Here is a 26,317-nt window from a genome sequence, read left to right as displayed (position 1 = left end):
ATTAGTTAGTAGATATGTGATGGTTAACTCACTTTCTTTAACCATTGCTTGTCTATGGATAAATACGATACCCTAGCATATTCGATGAATGCTACAATGATACTACGTGTGTTTACGGAATATTCTACGTGAATATAAGAAATACCACGATCACCGGTCAGGCCTCACCGCCTCAGGTGACATGGGCCAGCGTCAACATCTCCGAGAGGTCACCTTAGCTTCTGCCACGCCTGGCGCAGAATTCTAGTCTACCGGATGAGGATCCGAGCATGGTGCTAGCAGAGCGGTAGTCCGCCAAGTATCTAGTGCTCCGCTGCCCAGCAGCCTGTAGCCCTGTATGCCCTTTTCAGTTATTGCTTGTATTGGCAAGAAGTGCATGCATCCATGCGCTACGGCCCATGGGTGTGTACGTGTACGTGTACGTGTACGTGTACGCAATATGCTTATGCTGCTATGCATACAGGGTGCATGTGTACACGATCTGAGCATGCATGCCTCCGCCGTAGCAGATGATGTCTAGTGCCTCGACATGCTGTGCAAGGATGATGGCGCTGCGTATGGCTCCTCGATCGTGCCCTTGACGCGGTGCCGGATGTATTCGTCGCCTGCAACGGATGCTTGAACTTGAACCACGAGATGCCGATGCGTTGCCGATGTGGTGCCCACTTAGGTCCCTCCGTCACAAAAAAAAACTAAACTGGGGCAGGCAGTGGCTGGCTTCCGCACCAGCGTCCGCTCGGCCGCGGCAAGAATGAGAAGGCAAGTCCCCTTCCCACTCCCCGTCGCACCCCAGGCAGACTTGCCCAACATGGCCCCACGAAGCAGCCAGTAGGTGACATCGCGGACAAGATCGACTCGAAGAAGAATGGGGCGTGGCCGTGAGCTTCGCAGTCGCAGCCTCGGTGGCCGCTGTCGCGGTGTCGCCCCGGCCTTAGCGTTGCTCCTTTGAGCAAGTGGCCAAGTGCCCCCAGCTCGTTCGCACCCGCACCGGGCTGACGGCGGCATTCCTACCGTATGGGCTACTGGCTGGGTCGAGGTGCACAGTGATTGGGAAAGCGCAGCCCAAGTACGCCGAGGTGCAAGAGCAGAGCGGCGTGGGCAACTAAGGTCTGAGGTGGGTAGCGGGTTCACACCCGATTGGACAAGTAATGAGACCCTAACCGTGTTTAAGTATCTAGATGAGTATTTTCAAAGTTTAGAGAACAGGATGATACAATGGTATAAGTTACGGACCGTAAGTGGACTTCACTCTATCTAGATTGTATAGCAAAACTACGTAAAAAAAATATCAAAGCAACCTATAATTTAAGACAAAGGGTGATAATTTTGCTGCCATTAGCAACGCACCATCATAGATAAATTCATACCACCCGTAGCTTAAGCCTACACATCATACTATGACGGCACTATTCACAAGACGTTTTTCTCTGCTAGCAAAAATGAATGTGAAGGCCTCCAACTCTGGATCTGTCGGAACTGTAGCTTGGAGCCAAGCCTGAAAGAGCTGGCCAAACAGGTCCCTACTATACATAACAAGCAGTGTAGAAGTAGATGATTTAGCAGATCTGTAAACAAGTCGCGTTTGTCAGCATTTACTATGTTGCGACGGGTGAAAATTTCTATTATGGTTTTCAACAATTTCCATGTAACAACGCTTTACATTCCTTTACCACTTTCCATCCTGACAGGTAATTCTTGCTGCCTGTGCCAGTCAATGCCACAGGCGGCATTTTGGAATTTCACTTACACCCAGGTAAGCCCACATGTGCAAAAATTACCAGAGTTTTACATGAGGCCTACAGTTGTCAGTCTCAACAGACCTCAAACGTTCAAATCGCTTGTCCAGCAGAATTCTATTGGCTCTGAAAGCAGTTTGCTGGAAACATTTTGCCTCTGTTGCAACTAAAAAGCACTGTAAACTATTTGCTTAAAGATAGACAAACATAACGACTTGCACTGTCATGTGACTGTCCTGAACGCTTCTCATATTGATCTCAACATTGAGGAAGATGATTTCACACGATAACGTAAAAGGACCTCCACTCGAGTTCTCCTTACGTAGCTTGTCCATTGTTATGTTAGGATTTTACCGCTTGCAGTCAGAACAACTGGAAGAATAGACTTGTCGAACCATCACCAAATGACCGAATATCAGCTGGTTTTACCAATGCTCTACACAAGGGGCAAGTCCGCTCTCGCTCGAACCTAGAAAACAGCATAATAGCAATCAGTCACTTCTCGTTTGTTATTAGATAGGAGGATCACAGGCAAATTTAATGCAAACAAATAAGCATTGAGATACTACTCAAAACAAGAGAAATTTATGGGCATGTTCTAGTTCCATGACACCTTCACCCAGACAAGCTGCTCACTAGTGGTACGTGGAGCCATATGAAATATTTATACCAGCCGCGACAAGCAGAGCAGCTCAACAGCCGCCGACTAAACATGAGCTGTGATTGTCATTTTCTTTAAAGTCATTTCAATTGGTTCCAGTTGTTTGGTTTGATAGCTAAAGGATCAATATAAAGTTGTTATGATTTTGGTTTGCTGAGGTTCTTCAAAGAAAGATCGACTTGCTGCTCTAGACTACAAAGAAAACAGTGCCATAAATAAAGCAAGAACAAGTTAGTCTAGCCCTTGTTTATCTCTTTCACTCTCAGCTCCAGTGTAGCAAGCCAGGGAGGTGCCGTATCCCGTATCGGATACGTATCCGATATGGATACACGGTCGATACGCGACGGATACGTATCAGCAGAGTATCTGATTTTTTATTAATTTAGCGAATATTGAGCACGTGAGCCAATACGTATCTGCCCATTCGATACGGCCCAGCCCAACAAACACGCGTGCACTCCCGCATCTCCCTCTGTCCCCGACACCAGCCCCCCGACACCCGCACTCCTGCACCTTGCGCCGCCTCCAGCGAACACGCGCGGTGACGTCTGGTCCTGCTCGCCGGCCGCCGGCGACGAGCCTCCGCCCCCACTCACCGGCGACGAGCCTCCGCCCGTGCTCGCCGGCCACCGGCCGCTGACAACGTCTTTGATCCCCGCGACATGGATTCAGGCATCCAGCAACCTCCTGTGACTTCATCCCCTTCCCCATTCTCGATCTACTATATTTCTGAAGTTCATGACTTATTGTTGCTTGATTTCGTTGGTCCCCACTTCCTCTCCCTCTGCCCATTCTGGCATTCTCAATCTACTCTATTTTGCTTCTTAATTTCTTGTTGCTTGATTTTCTTTGTATGCAGTGGATGGCATCTCCAAATATGAGTAGATGGCGTCTCCTTTTTCCATTCTTGATCTACTCTGCAGCTTGATGTTGTGGATGAGAGGGAAACAAATGAGGAAATAGGGAGTTGATGCGAGCCTGAATGCCATTTATTAATAGTAAAACATACTAATAGAACTTAGGTACTTAAGTAGTTAAGTAGACTGGAATGTTTTATAGTTATTAGTTTTAATATGCATTATTATCTTTTTTTATTTTAAAATAGTAAAATGTATCCGCATATCCGTATCCTTCCGATACTAATACGTGTATCTGTATCCGTGCTGCATAGGTAGCAAGGCTTGACCTCAGTCCTGTCAAGCACCCCTCGCTCCCCCATGAAGCACCTTGTCCTCAGCTAACTCACACATTCCACCCATGACCCAAGTTCATAACAAGTAGCTAGGGTGATAAAGAAACTAAACAAGCCAAATATATTTATCTTGCCCGGGTATACTAAAACTTTCTCCATTTTAAACTGTATATATTTCCTGTTGCATCACCAGAAGCAAAGGTCCTCTTGCAAGTAAAGATACTCTAGAGGTTAGACTCTAATGTAGTGGTATAGTCTCACACATATCTTTTCATGATGCACTAGTTGTACTTAAATTTAGATTGAATGGCCTTTCTATTTTGAATAATACCCATTCCAAGACTCTAAAGGACAGAAGACTACAGTAAACATATTCAACTAGATGCCTGATTCAAAACAAAGACACAAAGAACAGTGCATATGGAACAGCAAGCAAAGAATGTTACCATTCGGAAACACAGTCTTCACAGAAAATATGTTTACAGCGAAGGAGAACAGGCACATGCATCTTCTCCTGGCAAATGGCACACATATCACCAGCAGCAAGTACCTGCATAAGTCCCAACAATAAGAAAAAAACCTAATAACAGAGGATTCTCAAATTCAAATCCTAAAGACTCACGACAAAATCATGGATAACTTATATATTGAGAACTTATGAAATAGTCCTTTTTCAAAAAAAAAAATGAACAATAATCTAGCAAGCTTTCTCAAGGATACAAGTGATACCACAATAACATTTTTCCATTAGTATACTGTGCAAGTGCCACAACACACTTTTCTGAATACTGGGGCTAATTAACTGAAGTTAACATGTAAATATTACTGTCACAATACACTTAAGGATCTATTTGATTAGCATTATGATTACCTGTTTGGTGAAAAAAATTTCAGACATATTATCATTTGGTATTTCGGTTAGCTGCTTTTTCTAAAACAAGTTGCAAAAGAGACATTATTGGTTTCTGAAGCAACACAAATATGTTTCAAAGACTGGGACGAGGATCACTTAATATTTTGTTCTCGAACACACAGGAGAGTTGTGTATCATTTCATTAAGAGGAAAGAGTAATGGAGAGGAGAATCCCCAACCAAACCCACACCACTTCTTAATATAACCGAAATAACAGATAATGTTGATTTCCAGAGGACCACTTCTTAATATAATGATGTGCAGCTATCTTGGCCCATATTGTGACTAAAGTTATATACGATCTACAAGAAATTCTGTTAACTCTTTCAACAGCTACTTTCCCAACAATAGCTTCAAATATATAAATTGCAGTCCACACCAAACAGGCCCTAAATCTACAAGCCGCTGTAACGGGTGCTGAAAGGTCAGGTTTACACTTGCTCTCTCTCTCTCTCTCTCTCTCTCTCTTTCTGCGAGGCTAATTAGAACACAGGACAACAAATGCCGCAGGCCCACCCTTTGCCCTCAATCTACAAACTATAATAGTAAAAACACTCCTTGAAAGAACAAAAAATCAGTTAAGGACTATAGAGGCTCACAGATGAGGGGGAGCCGAGAGCGACATGAGGGATTGGCAAGGCGGCTGTGATGAGAGGCTCACCGGCAGCAAGTTCCTGGCCGGAGAGTCCCATGAGGGAGCACAGGATGTCACTGAGAAACCGTGGTGCTGACTCACACGATGACTAGGCGCGGCAAGGCTTGCAGGCAGCCTCCCACAGTATAGGCAGAGCTCTGCGAGAAGGGACAAGTGGGGCATCCTAGGCCATGGAGTTTGCGGAGCCGGATAGGACAGAGTAGGGGAGACACCCGGAACCCTGAACCCACGAGTGGAAGGGCCGTGAGAATCTGATGTGGATAAGAAGCAAGCTGGGGAAGGCCAAATCCTTCAATGTGAGCGATTGCTACCCAGTTGGAGGAGATTGGTGGGATTTACAGCCAACGAAGATAAGTTTTGCTAATTCGATTTGGGGGAAAGACCAGAGGAAGAGGTTAATCAAGGTGGTGAAGGATTCGATGGCTGGAAGAGGAAGAGGTCGCGGACCCAGGACGCACAGCCCTGATGAAGACTAGGAGAGATGGGCAGGTGGAGGTTGGAACCAATATCTGCAGTATCCTTCACCACCACCTCGCCCACGCTTCTTCAATCATCTGCTGCCGCCGCAGTTCAGGTACTTAACTAGCACCAGCTTCGTCCACAACCTCCCATGCCCCTCCCCCCCCCCCCCCCCCCCCCCCCCCCCCACACACACACACCCCCACCCACCCACACACACACCCTCCTCCAGGTGGCCAGTTCAACAAGCAGTTAAGGCAACCCCCAAGGCCAAGGTCAGACAAGCTCTAGCTCCTGATCAGAAATTGTGGGACAGATCTCATAGAAGAAAGCTCTGGGGTTGCTCAGAGATAAGAACATTCAGGTAGTGTGTTACAACTGTGGATAGATTGGTCACTATAGCTCAGTGTGCAACAGTCCCAGAATCTGTCATCAGGCATTGTCCTGAATCGGTGAAACCTCCAACTGCTGCACAATACTATTTTTTTCTCGAAAACGCAGGAGAGCTGCACATCATTATATTAAGCAGAAAGAAAGGGGCTAGAGCCCTACAACACACGCCACACACAACCCCCACAAAACTCAGCAATTACAGTCGCGCCTGAAAAAAAGAAAAAGTGGTGACCAAAAAAACTAGCACTAAGCTAACCACTAAGGAGAGGGGCTGTCAAAAGAGGATAGACCCTTAGCTCCTGCTAGACTCCACAACCGGCGCTCTTCAGCAAGGGTATGAACACCACTATGGTAGTGCTAACAGAGGGCTAGGTTTTTACCATGTTGATGTGTAGCCAAGAGAGGACAGGTTCAAGCACTGCAATGGTATGGATAACTTTGGGGGTATTCACTATAGAGGAAGGGGATATTGATGAGGAGGGAATTTTAGAGAATCTGAGAGAGCTCTTTGAGAAGGATTACATAATCAGATTCCCACAACATGAGAAAATGGAAAGCATTGTGGTACGGAAGGCCTCTCTCTCTTTTACCTGAAATAGAGTTTCGAGGAAATCTGATGACTACAGCTACATAATCAAATTTCCCACATGAGAAAGTGGAAATCGTTGTGGTAGGTTAGGCCTCTCTTCTACCTGAATAGAGATAGTATTCTAGCCTTTCTGAAAGTGTGGAATGCAGATGTGGAACCAGTGGGAAGCCTGGTAGATGTCTGGGTTCAAATTAAGGGGATGCCTCCAAAATGGGTTGACTGGGTGTCAATTAAAGAAATGGCTTCTAGCTTGGGCTTGATGGTAGAAGTGGGCTGGCAGACTCTTTTAAAAAGAATCCCAAAGGAGAGAATCTTTCTTCAAAAAGAAGCTATACCTGATCTCCTTCAAAGCTAAAGGGGAACTCCCTCTGTCCCTTTTTAAGTCTCTATGATATTCGTGCCAGTCAAACTTTCTTAAGTTTGTAGAAAATATTAGCAACATTTGTATCTCCAAATAAGTTTATTATGAAAATAGATTCAACGATCTATCTAATGATACTAATTATGTACCATAAATATTAATATTTTCTTGTATATATATTTGGTCCAAGTTGAGCTCGGAAAGTGAGAACGACAGTTAAAAAGGGACGGAAAGAGTAGAGCAGAAAGATGACTCTTCAAATGATGACTTGTGTAAATGTGGAGGTGAAGGGCTAGAAGAGGATGACTTACTTGGAGAAGATTTGAATGGTAAATCTACAGGTAAAGAGGACAGGAAGGAGAACAAGGAAACTGGACAATTAGAGAAGAAAATACCCCAGCTGGAAGCAAGACCGTGAGGTTGCTGATCTTTGAAGAGGAGGGTCAGTTCGAGCAGGCAGAAACCAAACAGTGTGTCAACTAAAGGCAGAAACCAAACAGCTACCTGAGGAATGGATCTATGAGCTTCAACACAAAAAGTCAGTACAAGATATTAGTGTGCAGGGACAATATCAAGAATCACCCCAGATTCCCATCATAGAAAAGCAAGATGAGCAGTCCCGGATAGAGAAGAAGAAGATAACAGCTCAGCCACTCAACCTACAATGGAGGATCTGGAGAAACATGATCAGATAGAGAACAAAGTGAGGGGGAAAAGGTAAAGGAACATCACAAAAATGAGGCTCAATTCTACCAATGAGGAGTAAAAGGAACATTGATAATGGCAAGACTATGATGGAAAAAGCTCAAGATTTCAAGAGGAAATGGAATATGTAAGAGATTAAAGGTATAACCATTCAGTATTCTAGTTTTGTTTCTAAAGAATATGTACTTTCTGTTGCCAAGGATCTTGGCATTGAGGTGAGGGATGGAAATTCATTCTCAATTGATAGTTGATAGAATGCTTGAACTTGACAATAATAGAGATTCAGCTTGTGATTTAGCTTGCCAACATATAGACTGTAGTAAAACTTTAGATCCTGGCATGGACCTGAAGAACTTAGAAAAGGAACAGGGCGACAAGGATAAGGCACCTAGTACTCCTATTATTAGTGGGAAAACGTCCGAAGTCATGGAATACTTGACTGGTTGGCCTAAGGTGTTGGCCCTCGATCTCCCTGCACAAGGTGAGCAGCTAGCTCACCAACACCCTCACACACAACAACAGCTAGAGGTAGAAGAACACACACAGACTGAAAGTCTGAAACTCTGAATATGTGCAGCAATTGAACTACGTTTTCCATTGCTATTGGTAGAGTATATATACAACTCCTGTACCAAGGTACACAAGAGTATGGCTGATCTCAGCCCGAACTACTCCCTACATGGCTGATGTATGCCACTACTAAGTTGGCCTATTGCCATACTTCTAATAATACAATACAAGGACAGCAAGAGCTGACCAAAGGTCTAACCCCTGCTGCAGCAAAACAAAGAGGGAGAGCAGCAGATTATCTCACATAAGGTTGGTCCTACGAAAAAATATAGAGAAAGAAGGAAATGGTAGGGCCGTTATGGAATATTATTGTGTGTTTGGATTGGAGGTTGGTGTGGGTTGGGTTGGGTTGGGTTGGGTTGGACCCAGTATTCATAGTGTTTGGTTACAGATTGACATGGGTTGGGTCTGTCCCAACAAGGAATATTCCGTGTTGATTCGGGTTGGTTTGATTTCTCCAAATCAAGGGGATGGGGACAACCCACTTCCTTCTCGCACGTGAGAACAGACGGCGCGGGTGGCCCAGCGGCGATGCAGGCGAGTAGCCGGCGCGTAGCGAGCCGGCGGCCACGGCTGTGGTGCAGGGGAGCAAGGGCCGTCGCAGCGGCAGCGGAGCGGACGAGCACTCGCCGTGACCGCGTGCACGAGCAAGCAGGGGCTGTGGCAGCAGCACAGGTGGCAGCGGCGGCGTGGCCTAAAGAGCAGCACGGGCGCATGCATGGAGCAGCAGGTGAGGCGTGCAGGTGAGCCATGGCCAGGCGGAGGAGCCACAGGGCGGGATCGGACCGTCGGGGCATATGGAGCAGCAGATCTGGGCGGCTACTGGTGAGCGAGCTGCGGCCATGGAGGAGCAACTGCAGGACAAGCAGTTTGCGGCCGTGCGAGGAAGGCGCACGTGCACAGGAGACGCAAGAATGGACCCCACATGTCAATGACTCAACCCACTTCCAGATATTCTTCCAACCAAACGTAAAACTGGAATGGACCAAACCTTTTCAACCAAACAAGAGATGGCTTCAACCCAACCCGCAAAACTGGGATAGGTTCAACCCATCACACATCGTCCCCAAACCAAACACACCCTTAGACGCTAAAGGTTCAGCAGGTGGAATTTTGATAGGTGCAAATACAGACATTTTTTTAGTCTATGTGATATTATGAATTTTTCAGGCAGTGTCATGCTTTCCAATAAAACCAATGGTGCTTTCCAATAAAAGCAATGGCTTCGCATGGAAATTAGTAGTAGTGTATGGTCCCCCTCCCCCCTATGAGGATAAGAAGCAAGGCTTTCTTGATGAGTCAGATGCAGTGTTGGGATCGTGGCAAGGTCCCATACTTATTCGAGGAGATTTTAATCTTGTTACATCAGCCTTCTAAAAGGCGTTATTAATCGTACGCCTAGGCACGCTTAAGCGTGAATCACAGCCATAGGGTGTCATTTAGGCCCTAGGTGCCCAATTAAATGTGGGGTGCTGGCAAGCAGACGGTTGCGAGTGCAGAGGTGGCCAGGAGCATGGCAGGAGAACGAGAACAAAGATTACAAAGCACAGGTTGTAGATAAAGAGCTGGCAACAAGGTTTACCGGATGCAATCGATCATCCTTGCATCGTCACCGTCTACGAGGGGGGCCAGATCTTCCTCAGGCTGCTGCACTCAAGCCCCTCATGCATGCTCTCATCGTCATCCCTATGCCTCGTCACATCGCCGCTTGCGCAATCCTACCCGACACCCCCACGGGCAGAGGAAGAATCGATGAGATTGAGAAGATACGAGGATACGAGAAAGAGGACCAGCAGTGTGTGGTGGCTGCTCGTGAAGTTCTAGGAGTAGGGCAAGGGCTGGATGGGCCAGTAATTGCAGCCCATGTTGTGGAAATCATGACGGGAGAGGCCAGATGAGCCTTTCATTGTATGATAGTGGAATGAGTGGTGTGGGAATGGATCAAGTATTCTTTTTTATTATTACTTTGCTGATGTATAATGTGTAATGTTTAAGCATGATTAATCTACGATTAAGCATCCTGGGCGCTAGGCGCTGGCCCAACACCTGCCCAGAGCCTAGAATTTTTTCAGAACCTTGCGTTACATTCACAAGAGACAAAAGGAATGGTATTAGAAACCACAAATGGGCTGCTCTTTTTAATGGATGGATAAGTAAATGGACTTTGATAGAGCTCAACCCCACAAATATGGCCCAACGCCTAGCATTTTTTGGAACCTTGTGTTACATTCACAAGAGACAAAAGCAATGGTATTACAAACCGCAAATGGGCTGATCTTAACGGGTCAATAAGTAAATGGGCTTTGATAGAGCTCAACCCCACAAATAAAAAGTTTGCCTCAGGATAATTTTATCATGGCTAAGATAGACAAAATGTTTGTCCACTTCTTGGGATGTTGCCTATTGACAACCAAAAATGTCCATTTTGTAAAGTTGTCAAAATGTAGAATGGACTTCACTATTGCGTTCCTCTCGTCGAGATGGTAAAAAAAACATATATGGAACATCCAATTTGGAGTCCGGATAAAGCTGTACATTTGTTGGCTTTATGGAAGATTAAGATCCCACCTTAGAGTGCAATTATTTCTCTGGTAAATCTCTAATAATAAGTTCTGACTAGAGACGAGCTAGCAAAAAGAAGAGAAGTTGAGGATAGTAGTTGTTTAGTTTGTTCTGAGGTTGAATATATGCAGCATGTCTTTTTTGATTGTGCTATAGCAAAGCAGTGTTGGAGTATGATCTCTGATATTGTTAAGTGAAAGTAGGAGACAACCTGGTAGAGATAGGGAAATTTTGGCTTGTTAGAAGTAATCCTTGTGTTTAAGGCTTATATAGCTAAGTACTAGTACTCTAGTAGTATATGGTCTTTTAGCTGGCTGCTGACATATAGGTCGGTTTACACCATATTCTAAGAATATTATTCTTAGACAGGAAGTCTAGCTGCTGCCTTCGACAGCAGGTATAAGTAGTCAATTTTGTTTTTACTTGTGCACAACAGCAACATATGTATAGTCGGTTGTTTTGCTTACTCCCTCCATCCCAAAAAAAACGCAATCTAAGAGTTCAAAATTTGTACCAGAAAAAACGCACATGTAGGTACCAGGGCTAGGTAACCTAGGATCGGACCCAAACCAAAGGCCACCTGCCAGGTTGCCACCTCACTTGTTTTTCTAATCTACCGCACTAGAGAGTTCTAGACATGGAGAGCTCTTTGTCATTTAGTATAGGGGCATTTCTGTCATTTCTCCACCACGTTGGCTTCCGTGCCCGGTCCTACAATTGTGTTTTTTTTTGGGACGGAGTAGGCAGTACAAGTAGTGCAGCTGTCCTGACAGCCTGCAGTAGTAGTTAATTTGACTTTGTACAGCTGTTATACAACTGTTAGGAATGGCAGGTCGGTTTGTAAACCAACTTAGGTACTGCTATATATATGTATGCATATTCAATATGAATGACAAGCTAGTTTGCTTTATAGAAACTGTCTTCTAAACTCCAGCTACTCTATTCACCTCTGCTCATCCTATAGGCTATAGCTGCTGCACTTCTAACATGGCTTAGCCTTAAAAAGCATGGTCCTCTTAATGTTGTTACTTCTGTACTTCTGTGAAGTATTTGAAAACTCAGAAATGAGATTTGTTTTCAGAAAACAGGCTGGAAAAGCATGGAGATGCTGCTGTTCAGTATAGCTGGGCTTCTCCAGAATTGGATAATTCTGTACCCACCAGAAAAGAAACAGCTGTTGAAACTCATTTTGGAGGAGATCAAGTCTTCAGCAAGAAGGGTCTTGTGGCTGCACAACTGAAGTTTCAGGGGTACCCGCAGACGATTTCTCAGTTCTGGGCAGATTGGGAAGATTAGAACATGTTTGCAATCAAAGATGAAGTCGCTGGAGAGAAGTGGTTACCTTCTTCAGAGCTTTGGTGAAAAGATTTTTAAAATAGTATGGAGTTGATGTAATGTTCTTTAGTTTTCAGAAACTTTGAGTGGTGAGCTGGTTTCCCTTTTTAGCTTCTGTTTCAGGATGAGATATCATCCAGTACGCTGTAATGGATTTGTCTTTTCACTTTAGTTGAAAGACTGGGGCATGAGCCCTAAAACTCTAAAAAAACAGTTAACAGTTTAAATAATATCACTTTGGGCTGCCTAATACCTTGTTACCAGTTATTAGAAAGAACAGGCTAGTGACATGACCAGCCAAAGATCTCTTTTACCTGTTCTGCAGTCGCATAAGACCCATAATGCACATCTTTACGTGAAAGTGCTTTCACCGCGGCCAAGAATGACTGAACCTGGAAGCCACAATGTCAAGAACAAGAAGTATGCTTTCAAGCAAGTGATTTATAAATGGGGTGCGGCAAACAGTGGTACCTTCTCGACAACTGAAGTCAACTTGAAAGTCAGATACAGCCCAGTGGTTAAAGATGAGAAGAGACTCCCATATTCCTTGTTCAGAAAGAAACGGTACCAAACAGGAGTTGGCAACAAAGCACGATAAAGAAGCAGAAGGTACTCCACGAGGGTTAACATTTGGCCCTAAAAAGGAAGAATTGTAGACATGTTACTGTAACATTATGCAATACTAATCAGTTGTTCTAACAGATGGAAAAATTCTGCTCACATGTTACTGTAAAATAATTTTCTTATGGTGGTAAGGTAAGGTGAGGCGTGGTGGCCTGTCCCTTTCCAAGTGCCTATAGCAACCTAGAAACAGCAAAAACAGCAGCAGGGAGAGGAGGAAAGGAAAAGGACAAAGGAGAAGGGACTGGACCAGCCAAGCCACCAGTCAACCTAGGTCTGCCACAGTGCCTTTTCATCAAGGCGACACTTAGGAAGGTACAGTACAACACGGGCAGTGGTAAACGTTGGCCTTGTGAAAAAGTTGAAGACAGATGAGTAGAGCACACTAGCCTCTCAACAAAGGCAGCATGTCTTGCATTTGCTCCTGGTCCCACCACTCCTTCGTTGGTAGCTGCCATGACTGGACATGATCCTGAGCACACAACGTCATGCTAGAGTCTCCTTCGCCCACAAAGCGCACTCCAGTTGCTGCTTCCGCTTCCTGTTTTGGTGAAACCTATGCTACTTCTGCAGGTACCGCTTTGCGGTGACATGGATGATCAGAGCAGACGTTTGGAAGGTTGAGGCAGTATCGTTGGATATTCGCAACATATGATACAAATTGAAATTTAATACCATTGAAGCTGAGTTAAATGTTTGAAAATATTGTTAGAAATGTGTCTGGTGTACATGTTTGTTAATGTTGTCCAGCTACTACACACTCTAATTTAGTAGAAGGGTGTCAATTATATTTGAGGAAACAAAGCCAGTCCCATCATGTTTTTTTAGCTTCCCTTAAAATTTCAAAATAAGCCCTTACTAACTATACACCAGAATCTGCCTTTTGGCCACACCATGGACTATAGTTGTCTGGTTGGTAGGTTCAGACTTGGACATGTTAGGGAGTTTGTTTTAAAAGTTTTTTTGTTTAAAAAATATTCTTTAGAAAAGCTACAGTTGCAGACATATAGCTCAAACAATATAATCCAGTGTAGGAGCAAAAGATGAGGTAACATAGGTATTGACATGTGTGTAAATACGCAACAATGGCAGCAGCAGTTTCTGGACATTTTAACTGGTTTCCAGTCTTTACAAAGTTCACATACCCTTGCAAGTATAACAATCACTTAGTCATGAAGAGTCATTATTAGAAGCACCACTTTTAACACATACAATTTGTGGAAGTTATGTTTATACATTAACCAATAGCAGACATGATTTAAGAACTATGAACATGAGAAAACCAAAAATGATCCACAACAAAGCATAAGAATTTGAAAAATATGTCACCTGTCTACGGTAGTTACGACCTCGGCAGTTCTTGTAGTAGAGAAGTATCATGCACTTGACAGCCATTGCAGCTTGGCGGACCATTGTATCTGGAAGTAACTCATGGTTATACATCAAACGTGCATAGCTATATCAGCTATAGCCCAAAAAATTCAAATATTTTTGTTTATTTCTAAAAGAATCTTTTCTTAAAAAAATAAATGACAATGAATTGCACTAGGCTCAAGGGAACACAATATCCCAATCAGTTTATGTCATTCAAGCTCAGCCTGGGCGTTCGGTTTTAACCGTTAATTCGGTTCGGTTTATTCGGTTATAAAAAACTTCGGTTTCCAGCCTACATCACCCGTTCGGTTCTGCAAAAAACTGAAAACCGCAGAATTCGGTTTCGGTTTTTTTAATTCGGTTTTCGGTTTTAACCGAATTAACCGAGACATTCTGCCAGCACTGGGATCCCGCCGCCGCCGTCGCCCGCGCTAGGATCCCGCCACCGTCACCCGCGCTGGGATCCCGCCGCCGTCACCCGCGCTAGGATCCCGCCGCCGTCACCCACGTTGGGATCCCGTCGCCGCACGACGGCATGACCTTCCTCGAACCACCTCGAACCCAAGAATGGCGGTCGTCATATTTCCCTTCTAGATCTAGATCTAGAGAGGAAAGGAGAGGAGATGGGGGTGGCCTCGCCAGTAGAGGAGGGGCGGTGGCGTGAGGAGGAGGGAGGGGCGGTACGGTGCCGTCAGAGGAAGATAGGAGGGTGGCGGACTGCCTACACCACCGCAAAGGAAGGAGAGGAGGCGGGTGGACAGCGGATGTGAAGGAGTCGGAGGGAGAGCTGGAGAGGAGAGGAGACGCGGGGGACGCAGGCGACGGAGGAGAGGGCGCGAGGCCGCGAGCCGCGCCGACGGAGGAGGGCGCCATGGTGTTGGAGGAAGAGGATCGAGGAGGCGGAGTTGGTGGAGGAGAAGGTGGAGTTGCCGACGCGGATGCGACGCCAAGTGCGGACGCCGGACGCGAGGAGGGGGCGGATGCGAAGTGCGGACGCCGGACGCGAGGAGAGGCGGACGCGAACTGAGGAGGGGGCGGACTTAGCGCGATTGAATGATTTTTTCGGGTCCGTGAACCACGCTCACGTCTCACAGACGCGTGTTGACACTGGCCAACTTTAGCGCAGGATGGGCCATGGTGGGCTGGGGTCTGGGGAGCGACGGAGCGAGGGTGGGCGCTCTGCTTTTTTTGCCACGGAGATGTACATCGGTTTGTTCGGTTAATCGGTTCGGTTTGAGTATAAAACCGAAGCCGAAGCCGAACACCAAACAGTGCAAAACTAGAAACCGAACCGCAAACCGAAAACCGAAAAAACCGACACTTCGGTTCGGTTCGGTGCGGTTCGGTTTGCGGTTTGCGGTTAAAAAATGCCCAGGCCGAATTCAAGCTTTACTTCTTTTCTGGTATGGCTCCATGTTGAAATTATATTAACTCAGGATCAGATGTTGTGATTTCGTTTAAGGAAACTTCATGAATTTGCAAGATTCTACATTGACTCAGTGGAAAAAGTTGATGACAAGAAAAAAAGTCTGTGTGAAAGAGGTAAAATAGTAGTCTCTCTGTTGTACCTTATAAAATCTTTTTTTTCCCCTCAAACACATACCTTATAAAATCAAACAGTATGGTTAATGAACGAAGAACAAAAAAAATCAATTACGCTAGAGCATATCAACACTTGGGGAAGTAAAATGTATGAAAGTTCATTTGCAGTTTCAGCAGTCAATAAAATGTGTTCAATATAACCAAATATTTCAGTACATCAATATATAATCTATAGTAAACTAGAGAAAGCCAACTGTATATAGCTTAAAGAATATTTAGCTGTAATACAATTGAGAAACTATATGGCCAAATTCAAATTAGTAATACCATTGACCATGATGACAAAAATCGCATGCCAGAATGGTGGTATATCTTTTGGAGGAAGCATGAACAAAGGTCTGAGAAGATCATCATTCCTGTACCACCAATATACGCCAAACACATGAATCATGAAGATTACTGTAATACCAATGAGTACAGATATTTTTCTTTCGCCCTGTAAAAGCAAGCACGAGTTGGAAATATTAAGATACTAGTAATAACCAGCTATTACATTATCAAATAGATTAATTTAACACAAGCATGGTAAGTACATTGAGCAACGTGGTACTAACTGGTACAGTGGTAAAACATAACTCAAGATCAACTGATGAGCTGATATAAATCGCATTATGTATTTGTCGTTCTAATTTCACAATGGACAGCATAGAAGTAAGGTCACTATGAGATGAGAACATGTTAAGCTAATACAATGATGTCTTAGAAAATGCAGTATGACTCTGATTTTATCTCAATTACCATTAGAACATCTCTTTGGTGCAGATAAATTATGACAGTCATTCCAATTGATGAGGTAACAGAAAGTGATGGGATAAGTCTCTGTGGTCTTTGTGGGGCTGCAACAGCATGGTGGTCTTGCTGCCCAGCATCCTTGACTGGAGGACAGCAGGGACTGGAGGACAGCAGCATCTTGACTGGACAGCATCTTAGAGGCATCTTAGGACAGCATCTTAGAGGACAGCATATTAGCATCTTAGACTAGCATCTTGGCATATGCTTGGCTGGCTAGCAGCCTATAAATATGTATTCCCAACCCCTCAGGTTGGCATGGCATTGAGAAATAAACCAGAAAATTGTCCCAACTCCTAGTGTCATCCTCTCTCGATTAGAGTAAGAATTCTGCTACTACCAAGAGTGCGAATTCAGCGACTAACAACTGGTATCAGAGCCGTATTATCCTGTAGCCTCAGCATCTCTTGCTCATCTTCTCTCCCAGCCCCATAACAGCCCCAGCTGTTAGCAGCAGCAGCTCCTCCGGCCACTCCTGTTCACTCCTCTCCCTCTGCCCAGCTCGTCTGAAACAGCCCTCTCCCCACGCAGCAGCCCCCGGTAGCGCGTCATGTCCGCAGGACAATCTCAGCACTCGGTCGCCTCGAGCACGCGGCGTCGGCAGGAGGCCGAACTTGCCGCGGCAGAGGAACGCGAGCGAGCAGCAGCAGAGACTGCTGCGGCGGCGGCAAGAGCGCCGAGGCTGGCAGCAGCCAGAGCGAAGGCGGAAGCAGCGGCGGCAGCGAATGCAGCGCGTGCGGCAGCAGCGGAGATCGAGGCTCTGCACGGCAGCATCGGCAGCTCCATTTCCGCTGACGACACCGCCGACGCGGACCTCGAGCTGCTAGAGAGGGAGGTAGCGCGAGCGCGGGCGGCGCAGTGGGTAGCCGCGCACGCCCACGAGCGTGGCGGCAGCCCAGACAGGCGCGGACACGCTGGCGGCGCTCCTGGAGGAGGCGCGCACGACGGTGGCGCTCCTGGGGCAGCCGCGCACGCCCACGAGCGCGGCGGCAGCCCAGACAGGCGCGGACGCGCCGGTGGCGCTCCTAGAGGCGGCGCGCACGGCGGCGGCGCTCCTGGAGGAGGCACGCACAGCAACGGTGGCGGACAGGTCGATGGAGAGCGCGGCCTTCACAGGCAGCGTGGCTCTCTCTCCCCAGATCGGTACCGTGGTTACCACGGGCTCCAGGCTGTTGTCAGGGACGTCGGTCCCGGCGGTGGGTGGCCTACCCTCACCAAGACCAACTACGTCGAGTGGACTGCGGTGATGAGGGTAAAGCTCCAGGTGCGGCACATGTGGGAGGCAGTCCGGTATGGCGACATCGACTACGACCTAGATCGACGGGCGCTGGATGCCCTCATCGCTGCAGTCTCGCCCGAGATGCAGTTCTCGCTTACCAACAAGCGGACTACCAAGGAGGCTTGGGACGCCATCGCTGCGGCACGCATCGGCAGCGACCGCGCCCGCAAGTCCACACTACAGGCACTTCGCAAGGAGTGGGAGAACTTGGCCTTCAAGCCAGGTGAGGACGTTGATGACTTTGCCCTCCGTCTCAACACTCTGTTGCAGAAGATGGTGCAGTTCGGCGATGACACCTACGGCGAGGAGAGAGCTGTTGAAAAGCTCTTCCGCTGCGTCCCCGAAAAGTACAAGGAAATGGCTCGCTCGATCGAGTCTCTGCTGGATCTCTCCACGATGTCGATCGAGGAGGCGATAGGTCACCTCAAGGTCGTCGACAGCGATGAGCCACAGTCTCTCTCGAGGCCCATCACCACTAGCAGGAAGCTCCTTCTCACTCAGGAGCAGTGGCTTGCCAGCCAAGGTGATCGGAAGAAGGGGGAGCCTTCTTCCGCGACAGGCGGCCGCAAGTGTGGCAAGCCGCGCAGAGACGCCCAGGCCGGGGCGCGAGGACGTGCCGAGGGTGATGCCCGCGGAGGCGCCCAGGGCGGCGCCACCGGCAGGCACAAGCCGGCACGAGACGACGTCTGCCGCAACTGCGGCCAGCTTGGCCATTGGGCCAAGGACTGTCAACAGCCACGACGCGGCCAGGCCCACGTCGCACATGCAGCGGAGGAGCCGGCTCTGTTCATGGCACATGCAAGCATCGAGCTACCTCCAGCGGCACCGGCCGCAGCGGCTCTCCTCCACCTTGACGAGCCAAAAGCACACGCCCTCCTCGACGACAGCTCCGGCAAAGACAAGACTGACGGGTGGTGCCTCGACACCGGCGCCACCCATCACATGACCGGTCGACGGGAGTTCTTCACCGAGCTTGACTCTAGCGTCCGAGGCTCTGTCAAGTTTGGGGATGCCTCCGGCATGGAGATCAAGGGCGTCGGCTCCATCATCTTCACCGCCGTGTCTGGGGAGCACAGGCTACTCACCGGAGTCTACTACATCCCCGCGTTGAGGAACTCTATCATCGGCTTGGGACAGCTGGATGAGAACGGTTCACGCGTGGTGGTTGAGGACGGAGTCATGAGGATTTGGGATCATCGTCGTCGCCTTCTTACCAAGGTATCCAGAAGCGCAAATCGACTCTACGTCCTTAACGTGCAGGTAGCACAACCCCACTGTCTCGCTGCTCGTCGGGACGACGAGGCGTGGCAGTGGCACGAGCGTTTCGGGCACCTTCACTTTGAGGCCCTGAAGCGGCTCAGTGCCACGGAGATGGTGCGAGGCCTGCCGTGCCTCGACCATGTGGAGCAGCTCTGCGACGTCTGCGTGTTGACGAAGCAGAGGCGACTCCCCTTTTCCGCAGTGGGCGAGCTTTCGAGCCAAGGAGAGGCTCGAGCTTGTGCACGGGGACTTGTGTGGCCCGGTGACACCGGCCACACCGGGAGGACGACGCTACATCCTGTTGCTCGTCGACGACCTCTCCCGCTACATGTGGGTGATGGTCCTCGGTAGCAAAGGAGAGGCTGCGGACGCCATCAGGCGCGCGCAGGCTGCTGCGGAGGCGGAGTGCGGGCGCAAGCTGCGCGTGCTGCGCACCGACAACGGCGGCGAATTCACGGCGGCTGAATTCGTGTCGTACTACGCTGACGAGGGCATTCAGCACCACTACTCCGCGCCGTACAGCCCGCAGCAGAACGGCATCGTCGAGCGGCGCAACCAGACTGTTGTGGGGATGGCTCGGGCCCTCCTCAAGCAAAGGGGGATGCCGGCTGTCTTCTGGGGAGTGGCGGTGGTGACGGCCGTCTACATCCTCAACCGCTCGCCTACCAAAGCGCTCGACGGCAGGACACCGTACGAGGCTTGGCATGGGCGTAAGCCGGCGGTCTCCCACTTGTGGGTCTTCGGCTGCCTCGCGTTCGCCAAGGAGCTTGGCCACATCAACAAGCTCGACGACAAGAGCACTCCGGGAGTGTTCATCGGCTATGCGGAGGGCTCGAAGGCTTACCCCATCCTCGACCCGAAGACACAGCGTGTGCGCACGGCGCGCGACATTGTGTTCCACGAAGGGCGAGGATGGGCGTGGGACAAGGCGGTGGACGACGGCTCGGCTCCGACGTACGACGACTTCACTGTCGAGTACGTCCACTTCGAGGGAGCTGGAGGAGTAGGCACCTCTTCTTCGGCGAGCGCGTCTACCCCAGTCCCCGAGCCTCCACCGACCCCGGCGCCTGCTACTCCGACAGCACCACGCTCTCCAGCCAGGACCTCGGCTACGATGAGTTCTTCGCCGGCTCCACCACAGCCCGCAACGCCACGCACTCCAGCACCGACAGGCACCACTCCGGGCACGTCTACTCCACCACCAGCTCGTGTCGAGCACGACCCGGTTGAGCTCGCTACTCCGCTCTCTCACGACGAGGAGCGCGTCGACGCGTACCACGACGGCGAGCCGTTGCGGTACCGTACGATGGAGAACCTTCTCAGCGACCAGCCGGTGCCGGGACCGGTGCCTCACGACCTAGAGGCGCAGTTGCACCTTGCGTGTGACGACGGCGAGCCTCGGTCGTTTGCAGAGGCCGAGAGACGCGGCATGGCGCGCCGCGATGCAATTGGAGATGGATGTGGTTGAGAACAACCGCACCTGGGAGCTCACTGACCTTCCTCGTGGTCACCGCGCGATCACCCTTAGATGGGTGTACAAGCTGAAGAGGGATGAAGCCGGCGCCATCGTCAAGCACAAGGCTCGCTTGGTGGCACGAGGTTTCGTGCAGCAGGAGGGGGTCGACTTCGACGACGCCTTTGCTCCTGTGGCACGGATGGAGTCCGTGCGACTCCTTGCGCTAGCTGCCCAGGAGGGCTGGCGTGTTCATCACATGGACGTCAAGTCGGCATTCCTTAACAGGCGACTTGAAGGAGGTCTACGTGCACCAACCGCCTGGGATTTGCGATCCCCGGCAAGGAGGGCAAGGTGCTCCGCCAGCGCAAGGCCCTCTATGGCTTTCAGCAGGCACCGAGGGCGTGGAATGCCAAGTTGGATTCCACGCTAAAGGGGATGGGCTTCGAGCAAAGCCCGCACGAGGCGGCCATCTACCGACGGGGCAGTGGAGGAAATGCTCTGCTGGTGGGTGTCTACGTCGACGACTTGATGATCACCGGCACCAAGGATGCGGAGGTGGCGGCATTCAAGGAAGAGATGAAGGCCACCTTCCAGATGAGTGACCTGGGGCCTCTCTCCTTCTACCTGGGAATCGAGGTGCACCAGGATGACTCCGGGATCACGCTTCGACAGACCGCCTACGCCAAGCGCGTCGTTGAGCTAGCTGGGCTCACCGACTGCAACCCAGCTCTCACTCCGATGGAGGAGAGGCTGAAGCTGAGCCGCGACAACACGACGGAGGAGGTGGACGCTACGCAGTACCGGCGTCTTGTGGGGAGCCTTCGCTACCTCGCCCACACACGGCCGGACTTGGCATTCTCCGTCGGCTACGTTAGTCGGTTCATGCAGCGACCGACGATGGAGCACCAGCAGGCTGTGAAGAGGATCATCCGCTACGTTGTGGGGACTCACGATCACGGCCTCTACTACCCTAGGTGCCCTGGGGCGGCACACTTCGTCGGGTACAGCGACAGCGACCACGCCGGCGACATCGACACCAGCAAGAGCACGAGCGGGATCCTCTTCTTCCTCGGCAAGTGCCTCGTTAGCTGGCAGTCGGTCAAGCAGCAGGTGGTGGCCCTATCCAGCTGCGAGGCCGAGTACATAGCGGCCTCCACAGCTTCGACTCAGGCGCTCTGGCTCGCTCGACTACTTGGTGATCTCCCCGGCAGAGACACTAGAGCGGTGGAGCTCAGGGTGAACAGCAAGTCCGCTCTGGCCCTGGCAAAGAACCCCGTCTTCCATGAACACAGCAAGCACATCCGGGTGAGGTACCACTTCATCCGAGGCTGTTTGGAAGAAGGGAGCATCAAGGCGAGCTACATCAACACCAAGGACCGGCTTGCGGACCTACTCACCAAGCCCCTTGGGAGGATCAAGTTCCTTGAGCTCTGCTCCAGGACCGGAATGGTTCAACTTTCCCACAAGACGACGCACAAGACTTAGGGGGAGAATGATGGGATAAGTCTCTGTGGTCTTCGTGGGGCTGCAGCAGTCTTTGTGGGGCTGCAACAGCATGGTGGTCTTGCTGCCCAGCATCCTTAACTGGAGGACAGCAGCATCTTAACTGGACAGCATCTTAGAGGCATCTTAGGACAGCATCTTAGAGGACAGCATATTAGCATCTTAGACTAGCATCTTGGCATATGCTTGGCTGGCTAGCAACCTATAAATATGTATCCCCATCCCCTCAAGTTGGCATGGCATTGAGAAATAAACAATAAAATTGTCCCAACTCCTAGTGTCATCCTCTCTCGATGAGAGTAAGAATTCTGCTATTACTAAGAGTGCGAATTCAACGACTAACAGAAAGGAAAAAAGCTGGCTAAGTACACACCTGATATGCCAAATAGTTCATTAAGCTAGTTCAACAATGTATAAAGTAATGCGTCATCAAACCTTCAAAGCAGTTTGCTTCCTCAATATATCATTCGACTTGAACATTACCGCAGCAATCCAAATTGTGACAAAGAAACCTACACACAAAACAATTCTTCCATTAGTGGGCACTCCGAACAACCTTTGCAACAAAAAAAAGAGTGGTTGAAAGGATAATAACTTAGAATAATAGAGTTACATGGATAACTGACCATTCATCATAGTGGCAGAAATAATAAAAAAGGACATTTTCAGGCTATTGAAAGTATAAGAAATGCTGGACAGTAACAGAATAGATATGACTGCTATAATGCTCAGGTTGATGCACACACAATTGAAGCAACACAAAAAGGTAACAGTATTTTTTAACCTTAGTTTGACATTCTGACATGCATGTTCCATTCCCCAAAAGAGTAAAAAGTTCTTATTGAAAGAAAGTGCCGTGTCACATCGGACGTTCGGATGATAACTAGGAGGACTAATTGGGATTAATTGGGATTTCACAAGAGAATTTTACGAGATGATGCAGCAGGCTAAAACTCAATCTCAGAATCCCTTTTCATGGAGTTCTTCACCATTGCGGCATGGCAAATTTGGAAGCAGAGAAACAACTTCATCTTTGATAGGGGTCGGCCTTCTTTTATCTCTTGGAAGATCTCCTTCTGTGAAGAAGCTAGGCTTCAAGCTCATAGGTTCAATGTTGTAAGGCACCTAGAGTTCCTTTCCTGTATAGTCCCTCTAGCCTAGTTCTTCTGCCTTCCCTTGCTGTGTCGCCTTTGTACAGTGTTGTTTCTCTTTTTGGTTTTAATAAAATTCACAGTGGGGGCCTCCCCTGCTGTATATTTCGCTCAAAAAAACTAGGATGACTAAACATGAGCGAATTATAAAACTAATTGCACAGGAGTAGACTAATTAGCGAGACGAATCTATTAAGCCTAATTAATTAATGATTGACACATGTTTACTGTAGCACCACATTGTCAAATCATGGGCTACTTAGACTTAATAGATTCATCTCGCAAATTAGTCTCGATATGTGTAATTAGTTTTCTAATTAATCTATGTTTAATACTCCAAATTAGTGTCCAAACATCCGATGTGACGGAGACTAAAGTTTAGTTCTTGGAACCAAACACCTAAGTATGGTGCAACAGACCCGACAGACAAATTAAATGCATGCAAAGGTTCAACACCTAAGATACGAGCACATACAAGGAATGCCTATTGTGGTAAATGTAGATGTGCTCCTTCAAGCCATCACTTCAGAGATGTAGAGAAGCTGGATCAGATAAGGAAGGAGAATCAACAACTCCTAACTATACAGGAGCCTGATTTCAGAAAGTCCAATAGCTACGCTAGCACAGCTAACATTCCAGACCAAACTCCAATGCTTTTCCACATTGGACTCATTAACCGAATAAGGTCAAAGATCAGCACAACAAACATAAATTCTAACAACATTAGGAGCCCAACCAATGCTGAAAACAACAGAAGTAAAACCCACAGCCATGGATTATTGAAACCACAACATACAAAATAGATTATATGCCCTACCATAGTAGGGCAACAGGATAGCACAGGCTAACTTCAAACATTAATAAAAGTGGACTAAAGCTCCTTCAACTACATCCTTAGAATTCATAGCAGAAAGTAGTCTAGCCTAATGAAAAACTTAAACATAAGCAAACAAAGTTCTTGTGGATTTAAGATCAAATTCCTCGTTTGTTTAACAGTCTTACCACTTGTTAACAACTAGAGTTGCCACAGTGAGGTCGCACAAGTGCACAACGTTCCAGAAGTACCAAACGCACCTTTAGAACGAGAGAGATATGAAGCAAACCTTGGAGATGCTGCCGTATGAAGACGACGAGTAGAAGCAGCGAGAACGGCAATATCTGTTCGATCCACCGCGCAACGTGGTGCACGTCGTACCGCTGGTACGCGCGGTCCCCGCCCCCGTTCCCCGACGTGCCGGCCCCACCACCGTTTGCCTCCGCGTCCGTAGCGCCTGCTCCCCTGCCCGGAGCGGACGCCTGGTCAACCTCCGAGCCGGCGGTCGTCTCGATCAAGTCCTCCAACGAGGTCCCCGCGGCCGGCCCGCCCGTGGCCTCCGTGTCGCCTGGGCCGCCCTGGATCCGGATCGAAACCTCCCCGTCCACAGCGGCGGCGGCGGAGAGAGGGCCATCGACCTCCGACGCCGACAACGAAGACGAGGGCCCCGCGGACGTGTGGTGTGCCGCCAGGGCAGGGCCGGACTGGACGACGCCGGAGTACTCGAGGAGGGCCGCGAGGGGGGCCTGGAGGAGGCTGGAGGCGGAGAAATTGAGGCCATATCGGCGGAGGCCAGAGGGCGCGACGCCAGCGCTTTGACTGGACCCCCGGCGATCGGAGCCCCCAGCCGGTGGGTCCATCGCCGTCGCCGGCGAAACCCTATATGCCGGCGTCGCACGCGGAGCGGGCCCGACGACGCGGAGACGACCTCTGGAACGGGAGATTCGGGAGATCCCGTTGGCTTTGCTTGGGTTGGTCTTCTTCGCCTTTTGTTTTGCTTCGGCGTCTGCCTTCACCATAGCACCCTCCGGCCATTTACGTTGGCAAAATTGGTTGCGCCGAAAGATCCACAGAATCACAAGGGAAAATTGGTCGAGGCTTTTACACGTGTGCCTTTAAAAAAATTTATAATTACACATATATTATTAAAAAAATTGACCACACAGAGATATCACTGTTCTAAATTTCTTTACTCTCTAAACTATTCCGTCTGCATTCCGTTCGTTTTTCACCGTTTGAGAGACATGACAAGTGGATCAGATCAGTCAAAATATCCATAATACCCCTCTCATCCCTATCATCTCTCTCTCAAACTCGATCTCTCTTCTCTCGCCCGCGCCCGCACCCGCGGCGGCTGTCCGAGGCCGAGCTTGCCCGCGCCCACGCCAGAGGCAGCTGTCCGGGGCCGAGCTCGCCCGCGCTCGTGCCCGCGGCGGTCGGGGCGGACCTCCTCGCATCACCTCCACACGCGCTGCGTCAGATCCACGACGAGGACCGGCTGCGGCAAGAAAGAGAGGGAGAGAGAGAGAGAAGAAGAAAGAGGCAGGGCGTCGGAGGGAAATGGAGGTGAGGGAGGGAGAGCAGAGTGAGGAGGGAGATGGGGAGAGGTGGAGGGAGAAGGGGGCAGCGGCAGTCTCTGCTCGACGGCGCAGGGCGTCGACGGCGAGGTGCTGAGGCGGAGATGGGAGAGGGCGAGAGCAGCAGAGCAGAGGGAGAGGGACGCGGTGACGGTGACATCCAGCAAGCCGCGGCAACTGCGCCAAGCGGGTGGCGAGAGCAAGAAGAGAGAGACAGAGTGGGCAGAGCGAAGAGGTAGAGCGGAGTAGAGGGGAGCGGGCAGAAGGGAGAGCGATGGGAAGAGGCTGACCGAGTAGAGCAGGGCACGGCGACGACGACGACCTCGGGCTTCGGCGTAGCGAGCGGCGACCTCCACCTTCGAGCAGCTCGGCGGCCCTGGTGGTGGCGCGAGGAAGCGCCATGGCCGGCTATTTATAGCCGTGCTTGAGGCGGTTCGGCGGGTAAGCTGTCGAAAAAATATCTCCGGCAGCCATGTTCACGTGCTCGAGCTTGTAGTGGCTCGCGGCGGTCACGCGGAGGTGACGCGGCGTGGACGCGGCTTCGACGCGGCGCTCACGCTGTCACGCGGCCTGATGAGGACATCACTACTTCATCGCATACAAGCCAAGTAGAGGAGGAGGTCCAGCATGGGCGTCCAATTCATCTTTTTCATGGTGAAAGCCCAGTTCAACTCAAGTTCGAGTTCGGTTCGGACTCCAGGACCAGTCTGCCTTAAACTGGTCACCCAAAACGCATCCAGACTCCATTTTCGACGATCCA

The 26,317-nt window shown here is 49.3% G+C and overlaps 1 protein-coding gene across 3 annotated transcripts; it reads right to left on the bottom strand.

The window, feature by feature from the left end:
* Nucleotides 1-1,572: 1,572 nt before the first annotated feature.
* On the bottom strand, nucleotides 1,573-25,029 carry LOC136517121 (uncharacterized). Of its 3 annotated transcripts, XR_010774229.1 has the most exons (10): nucleotides 24,270-25,029; nucleotides 22,451-22,527; nucleotides 15,996-16,164; nucleotides 14,082-14,170; nucleotides 12,603-12,767; nucleotides 12,446-12,523; nucleotides 7,542-7,632; nucleotides 7,355-7,463; nucleotides 4,036-4,139; nucleotides 2,185-2,205 (listed from the first exon to the last, which is right to left on the bottom strand). XR_010774229.1 is itself a non-coding variant. In XM_066510641.1 (8 exons), the coding sequence occupies exons 1-8, from the start codon at nucleotides 24,997-24,999 to the stop codon at nucleotides 2,100-2,102; spliced, it is 1,518 nt and encodes a 505-aa protein (XP_066366738.1). In that variant the 5' UTR covers nucleotides 25,000-25,027; the 3' UTR covers nucleotides 1,573-2,099. The 3 variants fall into 3 exon arrangements, 1 of the variants encoding a protein (XP_066366738.1); XR_010774228.1 differs by having other exon boundaries at nucleotides 7,355-7,632; XM_066510641.1 differs by lacking the exons at nucleotides 7,355-7,463; nucleotides 7,542-7,632 and having other exon boundaries at nucleotides 1,573-2,205; nucleotides 24,270-25,027.
* Between the last annotated feature and the right edge of the window lie 1,288 nt (nucleotides 25,030-26,317).

Source organism: Miscanthus floridulus, chromosome 17 (genome assembly GCF_019320115.1).
Source record: "Miscanthus floridulus cultivar M001 chromosome 17, ASM1932011v1, whole genome shotgun sequence".
Lineage (NCBI taxonomy): Eukaryota > Viridiplantae > Streptophyta > Magnoliopsida > Poales > Poaceae > Miscanthus > Miscanthus floridulus.
Note: the sequence above shows the minus strand (reverse complement) of the source record. Positions and strands in the feature narration are given on the sequence as shown.